General features: G+C 49.7%; 1 protein-coding gene across 1 annotated transcript in view; it reads right to left on the bottom strand.

Annotated features, from left to right (window-relative positions):
• COL16A1 (collagen type XVI alpha 1 chain) overlaps positions 1 to 15,060 on the bottom strand; it is a 29,663-nt gene extending 14,603 nt beyond the window's left edge. Inside the window, exons 1-11 of the mRNA XM_066638715.1 lie at positions 15,052 to 15,060; positions 14,483 to 14,536; positions 13,705 to 13,758; positions 12,915 to 12,968; positions 12,023 to 12,067; positions 11,395 to 11,448; positions 7,500 to 7,535; positions 5,170 to 5,232; positions 2,593 to 2,664; positions 1,883 to 1,936; positions 624 to 668 (exon numbers count right to left, since the gene is read on the bottom strand). Coding sequence (XP_066494812.1) covers positions 624 to 668; positions 1,883 to 1,936; positions 2,593 to 2,664; positions 5,170 to 5,232; positions 7,500 to 7,535; positions 11,395 to 11,448; positions 12,023 to 12,067; positions 12,915 to 12,968; positions 13,705 to 13,758; positions 14,483 to 14,536; positions 15,052 to 15,060 — 540 coding nt within the window. The remainder of the gene's footprint in view (positions 1 to 623; positions 669 to 1,882; positions 1,937 to 2,592; positions 2,665 to 5,169; positions 5,233 to 7,499; positions 7,536 to 11,394; positions 11,449 to 12,022; positions 12,068 to 12,914; positions 12,969 to 13,704; positions 13,759 to 14,482; positions 14,537 to 15,051) is intronic.
• Between the last annotated feature and the right edge of the window lie 304 nt (positions 15,061 to 15,364).

The following is a 15,364-nucleotide window of genomic DNA, read 5'->3' as shown; positions in this document are numbered from 1 at the left end:
TTAAAGACCACCTGAGAGCTGGGACACCAGTTGCTGCCCTTCCTCCTGCTCCTTGGATTTGAAAAGAAAGAGAAAAATGGACAGGAGAGGAAGTTGGAGGAGGAGAGAGTGGTGGGTTAGAGTGTCAGGGGCGTTCTAGCTCACTCCTCTCCTTCACATTTCCTCTTCCTTTCTGTTCTTCCCCTTCAAATCCAGGGAGTGGGAGAGGATTAGCAATGGAGAAGGGGTGGTGGTAGAGTCTGCCTTTCACCAGTCTGCAAATTGAAGCAGTGACCTCGGTCAGACTCATGGGTGGGGAGGCCCTGTGGAAAAACTCCTGCAGGAACTGAGCATTGAAATTCCAGGACCAGCACCAGGGTGGATCTACTATGAAACTAATGAAGCTTCAGGGCCCCCAAAATGTAGGTCCACCACTGCCTATCACTGAGGATCCTCTTTAGAGTTGCCAACTGACCGGAACCCACCCCACCTGCTCTTGTGCCCTTAATGGCATCACAACCTGCTGGAACCAGCTGGCACATCTTTTCATAGCATGAAGAGAAGTGTTTCCACCTGCTGACGCCAGCTCTACCCTCTGCTAGAGATGCACATGCTAGAGTTGGTTTAAAGAATTGTCAGCTTACCGGAGGTCCCATCATTCCTGGAGATCCTGGGGGACCGGGGTCACCCTACAGAACACAAAGAGTTAGTATCCTTTAAGGGGAAAGACCTTGGTAATTCTGAGGTGTCAGCTGGGAGTGCCACATAGTCAGTAATGTACAGCTCCTTGCACACCCCACAGAAGGAGTAACAGTCACTCTTTGTATTCCACTGGAAGGGCTCAGCCTCTTTCACAGGAGAGATGCCGGAGCCAAGAATGTAGCAGGGAACAAGAATTCTCTGCCCTCTCCTGCCTCACATTTCCAATGCCCAGCATCCCATCGCTGCTAATGGGCATCAGATCTCAGGCTAAGTTGAACTCGATCACTGCTGGATACCAAATGTCAGGGTTATCTTTTCCATGGTCCCAACCTAAGTTGTAGGCAAAGGATCCTCCAGTTCTGGGATGATGATGGAAATCCCGTTTTTTGCCTTTGTTTCACCTGTTCTTAACCTTCAGATCAGTCCAGAGTCTCCAGTGATGCCTCTGCATGCTGAAGCGGCTGCTGAGTCATTCCGAGGCAGCAGCCAAGCATGACCTTTCATTTATTCTTGGTTCTCAGCAAGTGGTAACCAAGAATTGAGCACTGAACCAGCTCATTAAACCAGATGCCCACCTGATTCCTAAGAGCAGGCAAAGCAAGAGGCTCATATGACCCCAAGTGATCAATCCAACATGTAAAATTGAGTTAATGCTCACAGGTTATTAAAAGTCAGGGCACACACCCCCTTTTGGCACAGGCAAAGGTCATCCAATTTTCTGGCTAGGTCAGGGCCAAGATCCTGGACTAACAGAAGTCATTAGGGCAGGGAAAGTACCTGATGAGCAGTGCTTGTGTGTTGCTTTATTTTCCGTTTGCTTTTCACCTTCATGCCAAAGTTCTGCCGGTTCTCTTTATTCTCTTGTCATCTTTTTGTATCATTTTAACCCATTTACTAATCTTCCTTACTGTTGTTTTAGTTCACACACAGGAAAGGGCTGCTATGCCCAATCTTCCCAGACTGCTTGCCTCCTGCTACGGTTTGATTGTTAAGGGTACTCTTGGATTTTGGGATTCATTGCCAAACCTGGGAGGGAGGTTTTCCCAAACCAGCCTCCTTCTGTCCTGACCCTGTAGCTTTCCTTAATGGTGATAAGAATTCCCGTCACAGCTTAAACCCAGTTTCAGGACCAGACAGGCAGTTGCCGGGTGCTACCACCCTGGGCTTCTCTGTCCAACACCACAAGGAGTCATTTTCTTACCCGTAAACCTGGTTTCCCGTCCTTCCCATCCAGTCCCTCCAAGCCAGGTGGGCCCTAGAATGTTCCAGGAGAAATAAAAAAAAATAACACAGGTTATGGGGTGGGGGGCTTATCTGCTTCACCTTTTCCACAAGGATGGTCAAAGCTTTACCCATGGACACAAGTTCCACAAGCTTTGCAGAACTGGACTGTGAGCAGAGGCATATCTAGGGGAAACGGCGTCCATTCTAAGCACTGAAATTGAGCCCCTGTCCAAACAGGGGAGAACATGGGGTGGGAAGCCAGTCCTGTCCATCCCACCAAGTTAATTTATTCAGCAGGCTACGCAGAGAAGGGGAGATCATGAGGTGGGGAGCCAGCCCTGTCCCACCAAGTGAGTGCTCAGGAAAACCATGGTGTGTGTGTGTGTGTGTGTGTGTGTGTGTGTGTGTGTGTATGTATTTTCAAAGATTTTCTTGGGTGAGCAGCTTCAGACTATGATTTATATAAGAATCTATACGTCAGCACCAGGACAGTACTGCAAAAAATGATTCTCTTTCCTACTAGCTTTGTGCATTTCCAACACCTCTTGTTTCAGGTATATAGAAACTCCTTAAATTTTTGTGTGCAGGCATTTACGTCTTTTTGGAGGTCCCCTGACACTGGTGGAAAAATGCATCCTTGGCGGTGTTGTCCCCAGCGTGCACCAGTGTTGTGTTCAGCATACTTACTTGTATTCCAGGAGGTCCTGGAGGACCTGGTGGGCCATTCATCCCAGGGGCACCTCGCATCCCCTCACTACCCTGCAAGAAACCGACACAAGTCCAACGATTAAAGGGTGAAATCAGATAGGAGTCCTTATCGGAACGGTCCTTCCCCAGGTAATGCCCTTGGAAATGCCCGTCTGGAACAAGAGAGGCAGGGGTGGCACTGGGAGAGCATTTGGAGAACGCTGTGTGCACCTTGGGTGCTATATCATTGCAAGTGCTCAGCAGGTGATGCTTTAGAGGTGCTCCTGCTGAGCCCAAATGCACCCAGAAGCAGAGGTCTTTCTGAACTCTCCTGCAGGACACTGTTTCTTGCCCAGAAAACAGGGTGCAGACAATCATTCCCAGTACACAGGAAGACTTAAATCGAATTACAGGTTTTAAAAGAAAAATCATCTCCCCTGGACTCATCCCAGGCCTTCTCCGTGGTCAAAAAAGCTTCATCATGAGAGTGCAGCCCTGGCAGTGAACAGCAGGTGGCAGCAGAGTTCTGGGAATGTTGGGAACAGACCATTGCTGTGTATCGCTCTCTTTTCACCCCCCCCCCCCAATTTCTTCCCTTTTGCAACTCAACAGAAACTTTCTCCTTGGAATTATAGTTGTTGTCATGAGAGCAGCTTCCTGGTAAGATGTACTGCAAACGATTCCTTGTCCCTGACCAGTGTTTCTGCAAGAAGAACAACTGCAGAGACCATTTCAGGAGGTGGGGGAGAGGGGGAAAAAACAACTCTGGTTTAGGAAGGTTATGTGACTTGCCCCAGGCCACCTGAGAAATCTAGGGCACAGTCAAGGGCTGAGCTCTCTAATTTCAAGTTCAGTAGGTTACTCCCTAAACACAAGGACTATTCTGTCATCTGAAAGCCCGTAACTCTCATGGAGTGACCAGTGAACATCCCTTGATTTCTGTTTGCTTTATGTGGTTGTTCTTAAATGCAAAAAAAAAAAAAAAAAAAAGTTTGAATCTATGTAAGCACTGCAAGGGAAGATTTCAAAAAGCGAAAGGGCAAGGCACACACCTTCAGTCCTCACTGTGGTCCTGCATTCTTGCAGAGCCCATGAACGCCACCATTGAGCTTAACAAATAGTGATCCCTAAGGAGGGGATCCCGGTGAGCCCCGGGCACTTCTCTGAAGAGCACCACCTGCCATCCCTTGTCCATCCCTTCTTCTCAATTCAGCTGGCAGTAGGGCAGGGGCAGTGGTGGCAGCAAGATCTTTCTCTCTTCCTCTTTGCACATCCCTCTCTTCTCCTGTTAGGGTGTCTAGAGCAGGGGTGCCCAAACCCCGGCCCTGGGGCCACATGCGGCCCTTGAGAACTCCTAATGTGGCCCACGGGGGGACCCCAGTCTCCAATGAGCCTCCGGCCCTCTGGAAACTTGCTGGAGCCCGCACTGGCCCGACCCAACTGCTCTCAGTGTGAGGGCGACTGTTTGACCTCTCGCATTAGCTGTGGGATGAGGGCTCCTTCCACTGCTTGCTGTTTCACGTCTGTGATGCAGCAGCGGCAGCAAAGGAAAGGCCAACCTTGCTTTGTTTAAGGACTTTTATAGGCCTTGAGCTATTGCAAGACCTTCATTCATTCATATAAGTTCCACCTCTAATATAGTAATTTATGTAAATTTATTCAAATTTTAAATGTAAATTAATTCTTTCCCCCCCCGGCCCCCGACACAGTGTCAGAGAGATGATGCGGCCCTCCTGCCGAAAACTTTGGACACCCCTGGTCTAGAGCACTGCAACAGCAGCACCCCACATTCAGGGAATTCTCCAGGGCTCCCTTTGATCAGGATGTAGTACTGCAGTATTGTAGGTGCTCCAGGAAATGGAGAGGAAGAGGATGCGAGGAAAATTTGCTGTTTTCTGACCACTATCCTCCCTACAACACCGTCAGGTCAGAGCGGAAGAACAGAAGGGGACAGCTGGAAAGGAAGAGGGTGATAGGAATCGGAGAACAGGAACAGCAGTGGTGGGAGGTGGGGCATCTCAGCATGAGGCAAATTGAGCCTGGGCCTGAATCTGGAAAGGTTAAGCATGCTCCGTATTGGGGTAAGACACTCTGAGCTGAATCCGTTTGTAATCAAAACTCCCCCATCGCTTCTCCTTTGGTCTAGAAATCCAGATTTACTTTCTTCATATGGTTCGTACAGGTTCTGACAGGGCCTGCCCATCCATGAGGCAGACTGAGACGTTGCCTCAGGTGGCGTACCGGTGGGGGGTCCCTGCTGCCTGCCTCCGTGGATTTGGAAAGGAATGGAGCAGAAAACGAAGTGCGGAATAGAGGAGAGTGGTGGGCTGGGGGTCTTGCTTTCCCCAATGCTCTTCCCTTTCCGCATTACTGCTCTGTTCCTCTTCAAAGCCAGAGAGCAAGAGAAGGGGTGGCTGGCTTGCTGCTGAGCAAGGGGGGGTAGACTTGGAGTGCCATCTCAGTCCTTAGGCCAGGTCTGAAGTCTGAATCAGGCTAATCAGAACTGCCCTGTCCTTGGCATTCAGCGGGGAGGACACCTGTCTTTCCTGCCGAAGCGTTCCCCTTTGCCGTGCTCACCTTTTCTGCTGGAGGTCCTGGAGGGCCTGGTGATCCTGCTTTTCCTGGAAAGCCTGGAGGTCCCTACAAAAGAAAAATGGTTTTGTGCGGCTAGGGTAACTGAGCCAAATGGAATCCAAGTGGCCCTGGAATCCCCCAAAGAGCTCCAGAGCTCCAGTTTGCTGCTTCCCTTTAAGCAGAGCTGTGGGCAGATTGACTCCTACACAGAAACAAAAGGGATCTGAACTTTGGACCACAATGACCTGAATTCTCCAGCTTGTGTTCTTATTAGCAACTGAGAAAATGCACAGGCTACTTCCCCTTATGCCGCCTAATTGATTGGACAATTGTTCCTGCTTTGCATAATTTATCCCGTTAATCGTAAGGTACGAATAGCCTCCTGAGAACTCACACTTTTATCCAGCCTCTTCCCTGTTGCTTTTGAAGCACCCGGCCTCAGAGGTGTTAACAGGGGTGGCACCTGAGGGGCACCTGACCTGGGCGATAGGCCAAGGAGTGGTGGTGCATGACTGCCTTGTGCTGCTTACAGCTCACAGGGGGAGAGTCCAGAGAGTTTGCTATTGCAGCTTTACGCCACCATTCCTTCTGCTCGGTGGCACACCCTTCAAGTGGCACCCTTCAAGGAGGAGCCTCCACGGGAGAAGGAATGGGGGCACCAAGCCTCCAGGAGAACCATAAACTGTGCAAGGCCATCACTTCCGGGCTCTGGGCAGGAGGTCTGGTCTAGAGGGTAGAGCCTCCATTAGCCCGAAGATAACACCAGAAGGTCACCAGTTCGAGGACACCGGCAGCTCCCTGAACAGCTGCGAATACCGAGACCTTGAAGCAGCTGAAAAGCCCAGCTGAGTGATTCCACCTGCTCTTGGTGTGAGCAAGAAGCGTCTTGGCTGCCCTCCATGTGAGAGATGGAGCTGCTTGCCAGCCTGCGTGGGAGAGCTGGAGGCCAGAAGTGAGACCAAACCAGGAAGATCCATCTGAAATGTGGTTGATTCTTGAAAGAGAGAATCTCTATCCCCTTGAGGGATTTAGAAACGCCTGCCTACATAAACCGCCTTGAATAAAGTCAGAGGAGTAATCTGATGACCAGAAAGGCGGTATATAAATACCTAGTTAGTTAGTTAGTTCTCTCTGGAGGAGAAGGTGCTGGTGGCTTTGCTCCCACTACTTCCCCTGGGGAGGCTCCCCCTTGAAGGGGGTGCCCTTTCAAAGGGAAGCCTCCACAGGAGAAGGAATGGAGGGTGTGAAGCAACCAGTACCTCCTCCTCGGGGGAGAACCTGGATGTGACATAATATTGTCGCGTGACACTGTAATGTTGCTGTCCCAGGAGCTAGGGCATCTAGGTAGGCCTTTGCCTGACCTACTAGGGTTGACCTTTCTAGGAGGCTGGCTAAGGCATTTGCTTTGGGCTGTGGATTGTCAGGGGTCTCTGCCTGCACCTGCCCACCTCCACCACTCCCCCTTCTGCCGCCCCCTGATTCAGAAAGAAAGAGGGGAAGAGAGAGGGAGAGGAAGTGTGGAGGAGAGGAGAAAGGTGTATAGCACATCACACTCCTCTTCCTCTCGATTCCCCTCTTCCTTTATGAATCAGGGAGCAGGATCAGCGGAGTTGTCTGGTGTTAAAGGGGAGCAGTTAAGGGGGGGGCAGCTGCCTCTGGCGATCCGGGGCTGGCCCTCTTGTTCACCCACTTCAAGCACAACCCTTTGCAACCCCAAGGACTCCTAGAACCCTTCTTTGTCAGCCGAGATTCACAGGAAGCCGCATTCCCGTGCCACATCCTGAGTGCTTTCCGCACTTGTGCCGAAGTGCAGCACATTTATTTATTTTCAGTTTGCCCATATGTTGTTGCATATGCATGACCCTGCCTGTCGCTGGCAGCGACTTGCTTTCAGAGCCTTCCGCCTGTTTGTTTCCTGTACATTCCTGTGTTTCAGGGAGGGGTTTAAAAAAAACAAAACACGGTGCTTGATTAATTTTTTGCACACCATTCCAGACTTCCGTGATCTCTGCCGCATCCCTCTCTTAGCTGCTGCCTTCTCTAAGCTTCTCATCTCAGCAAAAAATCCCTCTGTTAACAATCAGATCAAAGCCTGGATTGCTTGTTTTTCTTAACACCTTTAGCGTTCTCCTAAAAGGAGGCTAAAGATCCTTCGCATTTAATCTGATTCTGTTCTCTCCGAGACAACTAAAAAAAAATCACCCCAATTCTCTCAGGTGGGGTTTCTGTGCAACTCCTGCCTTTGCACAATAGTCTGATTTCAGGACCCCCCCATGTGTCTCTGTAATAAGTCTCTGAGCCTCAGAAGCCACTGGTGGGTTACAGGTACTTACGGGTGGGCCCGGGAAACCAGGCTGGCCTTGAAATCCCTGGGAACAAAGGAAACACAGGTCAATCAATGGGGAACAAAATCATTGCCCCTATTACATTTGGGTACTTAGCTTGGAGATATATAGCGTCTAAGGCTGCACTGGGGACTAGAGCAGTGGTTCTCAAACACTCAGCACCAGGACTCGCTTTTTAGAAAAGTGTCAGGACCCACCGGAAGTGATGTCATAACTGAAAGTAAAATCATCAAACAGGATGATGCATTCCTAGGCTGCAATCCTACCCACACTTACTCAAGAGTAAGTCCCATTTACTATCATTGTTAAAAACATATACAGAGTAGCTGATTAAAAGTACAGGTCTGTAACATTTCCCCCAATGCAGTCACATGCCATGGTACCATCAAGTCTAATATATTAAAAATAAACTATTGAAATGAATGGGGACCCAAATGAAATTGACTCGCGACCCGCCTAGTGGGTCCCGACCCACAGTTTGAGCAATACTGGACTAGAGAATATCAAAAGGCATTCAGTGTTGTTCCATAAATAAAATTAAAGAGGGTGGAGCCTGCTCAGTACCTGGGCAGGAAATGGGCAGGAAGAGATCCCTAGGTATGCCACCATGGGCTTTTGGGAAGGGCAGGAGGGAAGCTTAGCTTTGCACCTTCCAATTCAGACAAAAAATAAGAACCCATCCCTTCCTTCTGTGCTCGCTCCGTCTTTGTTCATCTACCTGCAGCAGCAAGCCTCGCGCTCAAGACCGGCCCATCCATGAGATCAATAGAGGCAGTGAATTTGCAGGGGGTGCCCCCCACCCGCCTGCTCGCCTCCACTGCTCCTTCTCCTCCAACTCCCAGGATCAGAAAAGAAAGAGGGGCATGGGACAGAAGAAGACACGTGTGGCTGAGAGTGGTGGGATAGAGAGTCTTGCTAGATACACTCTAGCAAGTCTTGCTAGATACACTCTCTGACACTGTGACTAAGAGTGGTGGGATAGAGAGTCTTGCTAGATACACTCTAGCTCACCACTCTCCTCTCCTCCATAGTTCCTCTTCTGCTCTGCTCTCCCCTTCCTTTAAAAAGGCAGGTGGCAAGAGGAGCAGAGAAGGCAAGGGGGGGGCACCCTCTGCCAACCTGCCACCGGAGCAGCTAGTCAGCTTCATGAATGGGCTGGCTCCATGAGAGCCTGAGATGCCGAACAATAACACCACCTGTGTAGATGTTTTTTTGTTTGTTGCACTTTCAGGGGGGCTGCAGGACGGCCCTGGGCCAGTCGCACACTGAATCATGCTAGTTAGATGGAGAAACTTTCCCCAGTTTCCACCTTAAATTATTTTTCGGAGATCTGGATAATAGGGCAGGAAGGATGAACTGTAGGATATCCGTCTTGCCCAGCAGGAGATTGGCTTAAGAAACAGCAGGCGGGGGGGGGGGGGTGATCCATTTCTCCCCAGGAAGCAATGGATTTCAAGTTTTAACAGACACATTGGGAGGAGAACTTGGATCAGGGTAAATTGGCGGAGCAGAAGCGCAGCTATTTAAGTCAAACAGTGCCCGTTTGGCCGGTTGATTCATCTTGCAGCCTGATTGGCCTCCTTTGATCGCATCCATGAAGCATCACCTGCTCCTGCTTTGTCATTTCTTAAAGAAACATTCACACTGATCACTCTGGGACCCTGCTCACGACTGCGGTATTTTATTTGGGCCAGATATCACCCCATTGTAGGATTTGTGGTGTTTGTATAATTTTCTTTTTTTCCCCCAACTAATGAACCAACATGGCTACCTGTGAGATCTCAGGACGTTTGGAGAATTCCGAATTTAGCCATCCGTTAACTTTGCTAATTGACTTGCTTATCATTGAGACTTTTCTTGGCCCTCACAAGGGACCTGTGTGTTCCTCTTGGTGCTGGGAAGAGATCCAAGTCACTGCTAGATTTCTTTATTTATACAGCAATCATATATTCCCTTGTATATTTAAATGAAGAAATTTCCATGATTGAGTCTTTGGCCCAGCAACCCACGGTAACCCTGAAATCTGTTTTGCACCTAGCAGAGTCGGATCTAATTAAGTCTTCCTTCACTCCATCTGAAGGCTGCTGCAGATGGCAAACTCTGGGGCTTCAACATCGTGTTCCTTTTTTTTTGCTCCTACACTCTCATTTTGCTTGAAGAATAATTTTGGAGAACTTGAATGTGTGCTTACCAATCTGTGGCATTTTCGTTGGTCCTCATAAAAGTATGATCCTACTGTGGCTTTTGGATTTTTTCCCCCCTATCCAACAGGGACAGCTAACTTCTATTATAAAACAAGTACCTCTGAGCATGTACAGAGTGGCTACCCTCATCACTGAATAAATGCAGCTTGTTCTCGAACTACTGAAGGAGCAGATCCTTCTTCCTTTGGAAGGTGGTGGGGATCCCATGCAAGACTGCATCACAACTAAAATACTTATCATCATCACCGTCGTCATCAAATAGCGGAACTTGGAGCAAGCAGGGAAATTGACGAGCAACAGATTCAGGACTGGCAAAGGGAAGCACTTCTTCACTCAACACAGAACCGATGGAACTCATTGCCACAAGATGTGGGGAAAGCCACTGGCTCAGGTGGCTTTGAAAGGGAATTAGGCAAATTCATAGAGAAGGTGATATCTATTAGCAGCTACTAACCATGATGGTTAAATGTTCTGAGGCAGAAATACCAGTTGCTTGGGGGGGGAAATGAAAGTGGTCAGTTCCCTGAATACCTGGCTTGTGAGATTCCAGAGCAGTGGGGAATTCAGGGGCACCTGGGGTGGTGACATCATGGCATCACACAACTTTGTGACATCATGTGACACTGTGATGTCACTTCCCAGTTCAGAAGAGGGCTGCGGCAGCTTCACAATGTGGCTGCCACCCCTGTTCCCTCTATAGCAGATTCCCGGCCAACGTTTGACTTCTGCTGAGTCGTGGCAGACCTCCGAGCCCAGCACTGTACCTGGAGGTCTGCGTGACTTGGCAGAAGCCAAGAGTCATCCAAGTAGCTGCTGCAATGGAGTCCCCTTCAACTGGCACTCAGCAAAGATGTCCCCACCTGCCACACTCTAGATACACCTCTGCTCCAGAGGCACCTAGGGAAGATGGGGTGCTGGCCTGGATAGGCCTGTGGCCTAATCCAGCAGGGCTCTTCTTATGTTCCCTTGGCAGTATCTGGAGAGAACAAGCCAGACATTTAAACATCTTAAACAGTAAACCCAAACTTTGGATTCCTAACACCTACTTTTTTTTTTACCACCAAACAAAAACTGAAGGTACGCTTTACTCTGATCATGGAAATTTTTTGCTTGGAGAGTGTATGAGGAGAAGAACAACCCACTCACAGCCTCCTGGGGTTCTGCGTGAGTCACTGATCTGGGTATATGCATGGCTTGGAAGTGGGTGAGTCCAAAGCAATTATTCATGCAGCAGGGTGGTCCCTCTGAGGGCAGCTAACTCTGCTGTGCCCTTGCATGGGGCAGAACTATCCACTCCCAGCAGAGGCTAATTAGAAGGAGAGAAGACCAGAGCAGTCAATCATGCAGAGACACAGCGGGCAAGCTCCTTTGTGGAGTGGCGCTTTCGATTGGCAGCACACAGTCTTCAGAGAGAAGAAGAGAGATAGGCAGGCAGGCAGAGAAGTGGAATATGAGCGTCCCACTTATAGCAGATGTGCCACCAGTGGCAGAGGGAAACTGTGGCATGTGGAAGGAACAGGGGAGGGTGGCCCTAACTGATGCAGGACTCCACTGAGCAGACAAAACGGCATGGAGGCACAGGGCGGGCTGCACAAATGCAGTGCATTTTCACACTCTGGGCTTTGACAGAGGCTCCCTGGCTGAAAGCGTCAGCCACGCTGAGAGCAGAAGGACCTCACCTGCTCGCCTTTTTCTCCTGCGCTGCCGGTCAGTCCTCTCTCTCCTCTTGGACCCTGATGGAAGGAGAGAACAAAGGTGAGGGGCTGTGTGTGCCCATCAGTGCTCAAATGATGGGGAGGGGAGAGAATGGACCTGGTTCCCTTTGCTTTTCTGCCAATCTTTTCAGCTACTCTTTTTAGTAGGCCCTGGGCTGTGGTGTCCTATCTAGGGAACTTCCCAAGGCAGTGGATATTAGGGGGCAGATTGGCAGGGGGTGCCCACCCCCTGCATTTGGTGCTCCTTCTTTTCCTGCTCCTGAGATCTGAGAAGGGAGAAGGAAAAGGGGCAAAATGGCTGTGTCCCCTTCAGAGGCAGCCCTGCCTCAGCAGGAGGGCAAAGGGTCAGGCTCCTCTCCCAGCAAAGAAACAAACTGCTGAAGTGTGACTAGTGTTACCACAACCCAGGCTCAAGCTGCCAGCACCTGGGCAGGGCCGGACGGGGAGGTGAGAGGAAGGCCTTTCCTTCGGTGTCCTGCTTGCTGAACGGACCCTTATCAGACAATCTGCCCACAAAACACCACTGCTGATGTCATCGCCTGCCTGCAGCCAAGCGTGTGCCCGGCCATTTCAAGTCATGCTGCAGACTTACCGCTGGCCCACTGGGACCCACGGGACCATCCAAACCCGGAGGACCCTGGAGAGGCACGCAAAAGAGAAATAAGACACAGGCGCTACAGCAGTCCTGGGAACAAGGTGTTCATGAGTCAATTGCCAGGTCCTAACCCCCCCTCCAGGGCCCAGTCAGTCCCCCACCCTCCCCTGCTTAAAAACACCCACCCCCAGCCCTGGAATGCCCTCCCGCAACCCTCTCTTACCCCCCTGCACTGCCCAGCACAACCTTACCTCCTCCAGCCGGCACAGGGGCTGGATCCGGCTCTGGTGAGCCAGTGCAAGCCACTGCACCAGCTCGGCCGACTCCCGAGGTGGTGCAAACGTGCCTTAAGACACATTTGCGGCACTCAGGAGCCTGCGCTGGGGGCCTGCACCAGCACAGGACACAGTCGATTGGCAACCTTCAGTCTCGAAAGACTATGGTGTAAGCCTACAGCACCTGGTATTCCCAGGCGGTCTCCCATCCAAGTACTAACCAGGCCTGACCCTGCTTAGCTTCCCAGATCATGGTATAAGCCTACAGCACCTGGTATTCCCCGGCGGTCTCCCATCCAAGTACTAACCAGGCCTGACCCTGCTTAGCTTCCGAGATCATGGTATAAGCCTACAGCACCTGGTATTCCGAGGCGGTCTCCCATCCAAGTCCTAACCAGGCCTGACCCTGCTTAGCTTCCAAGATCAGACAAGATCAGGCATGTGCAGGGACACAGTTAGGCTTGCACCATTAAAAACACTTCTAAGTAGCCCTGGAGTTCATGAAGAGAGTGAGATGGGCTGGTGGTAGTGGTGCTTCCCTAGTGCAAAAATTTGACCCCTTTCCACTTCCTTTCACTCCAATGGTGTTTCTGTCAGATGTCTCATTAACTTACTGATTCGCCTTTCTCTCCAGGTGGTCCTACGTAACCCCGGTCCCCTTTGGCACCCTGAAATGCAGATGGAATGAGAAGTTTTGTAACGGAAGGTTTTAGATCAACCGCACAGGGCAACCAAGGGCAGTGAACGTGTTCTACAAATACGGCATACGTGGCAATACTTCTAAAGAAATGTCCTTTTAGTATGTTCAGATTTGGGGGTGGTGGTGGTGGTCTGTGGCCATGATTGGGATATTTTTGCAGGAATGTGGTGAATTTTTAAAATGTACATTTTAAATTTTCCAGTTGCTTTTCTTACTTTTTTGTTCAACTCTCTCTCTCTCTCTCATACACACACATATCACATCTTAGGTTTCTAGGGGCAAATAAAGAAGTAAAAATGTTCCATATTTGTCTGACAGGGCAAGCCCGATACTTTATGTCCCTCTTTTCTCTGAAACTTATAAAAACTCAACAAGGCCCTTTACACCTGCAAACAGGTACAGAGAAATTTAAAGGGCACCCACTGGAATTTTTGAGAGTAAGTTTGAATGTGAGGATAAAGTGCTTAGACTACAGGTATGCTGGCTCTACTCATGACTCCTGCTTAGTTAAAGAGACAACCCCAAGGGAACTGGAGACCTGGTGGAACTGCTGCACCCCTCTTATTGGTTCAGTAAAAGGGTTCCCCCCACCCCAAGGCTACTCAGGCAGCATTTGCATCTTAAGCCAAGCCCATCTCCCCTTTACTTCTGTCATCAGATCAATGCTTGCCCCATTTGTCATTCCTTTTGGATGCCATACTCACAGGGAGCCCTGGGGGGCCCATTGAGCCAGGATATCCAGGTTGACCTGGAGGACCCTATAGAAAAAGACATTGAGATAGGTTCAAAATGGGCTCGGCTCGGACATCATGAAACTGGAACTGGGAGGCGTCAGTGGTGATGCCTCATTTACTAAAGATTGCCATAATGCGTCATCAGATGGGACTTCAGGTCCCCTTTCCCACTGTGGAAACACTTTAATGTTCTCAACTGCCTCTGAGAGTAGAACCATATCCAATGCATATCCAACTGCGAGAGAGGAGATTCCGGCTGGACATCAGGAAGAAATTCTGAGATGGTCAGGGCAGTCTGGCAGTGGAACAGATTGCAGAGGGAGATGGTGGAGTCTCCTTCCTTGGAGATCTTTAAACAAGCGTGACAGGCACCTGCTGGTCGTGAGGATTTCCTGCTCCAGGCAGGGGAATGGACTAGACGACCTTGTGGGTCATTTTCCCACTTTATGATTCCATGAATGCCCCCAAAATGACCTTTTACCAATCTGTTATGCTTGGAGGATGGATTAAATGGGGCCTCTCCCCCACATTAGCTGTTGTGCATATGGAACCAGGAGTTGGGTTATTATGGACTGTAAGTAGTGAGGCTCACGTGAAAATGCCACTGCTCCTCTAGCTCAAGCATGATGTACTCTGCCTGGCAGCTATCTTCCTGCCATCACTACTTCCTGTGGCAAGGGGTTCCACAGACTAATTAAATGCTGGGTAAAGGAATATTTTCACTCACTCAGTTGGATCCACCACTCACCAGTTCACCTTTGGCTCCAGGGAAACCAGTGGGCCCACGTTCACCCTGGAGACCCTTTGGAAAGAAAAAAAAAAAACACATAAAAAGGGGTGTTTCACATTTTTGACCTTTGGCTCACCTTCCTGCATCTGAGGGAGTGGATAGAGAAATTCAGGCTGTGTCACAGGGTGGGGGTGGATGGAGGGGAAGGTGCAGAACTGAGGACATAGTGATGGTACTGAATTGGTTCCAAAGGTCTGGAGACCACTTCTTTGACTGCAGCTTGAAAAGCTTTCTCTGACATCAACTCATTGGAAGTACAGTTCTCCACAGTTGGCCTTTTAAAAAATAATTGCACTGGTAAACCTTTAAAGCACTGTGATTCACCCTAGATTTTAATGAGCAGGCATCCAATTAGCTGGGGCAGCTACTTCAGTTTGAGAAGAGCAACACTTCCAACTTGGCATTTCTTGTCGCACTGGAACAGACAGATTCTGAGAAGGCCCCATGAAAACAGAGCCTCAGGTCAGCATTTGTGTGGCCCCCACAGGACCGAACACATACCTTCAGGTCCACACAAAGGAGCTTACCTTGATCATCGTTCAAAGGGAGGAACTGTACACATCCCAACCCCACCCACAGAAAGGTTCTTCCAGGAATGACATTATGGTCAAGGAGCCAATTCTGACAGGATTTCTTCTGGGGAAAGCATCTTGGGAAATTTTGTGGATGTGCTAGAGAAAAGAAGCAGCTTTGGGGTGGTCTGTGTGCATCTGAATTGTCACCTTGACGCTATCCAGTGAAAGAGGCTATCAGATGATGTTTGGTAGCCCAGTCACATTTCTAACTTTGGCCCCCTGGAAGTTCTAGAGATGGTCATATAACCATCTCGTTTCCTTGTGG

Source organism: Tiliqua scincoides, chromosome 10 (genome assembly GCF_035046505.1).
Source record: "Tiliqua scincoides isolate rTilSci1 chromosome 10, rTilSci1.hap2, whole genome shotgun sequence".
NCBI classification, from domain to species: domain Eukaryota; kingdom Metazoa; phylum Chordata; class Lepidosauria; order Squamata; family Scincidae; genus Tiliqua; species Tiliqua scincoides.
The sequence above is the reverse complement of the archived record's forward strand: the minus strand, read 5'-3'. Positions and strand labels throughout refer to the sequence as shown.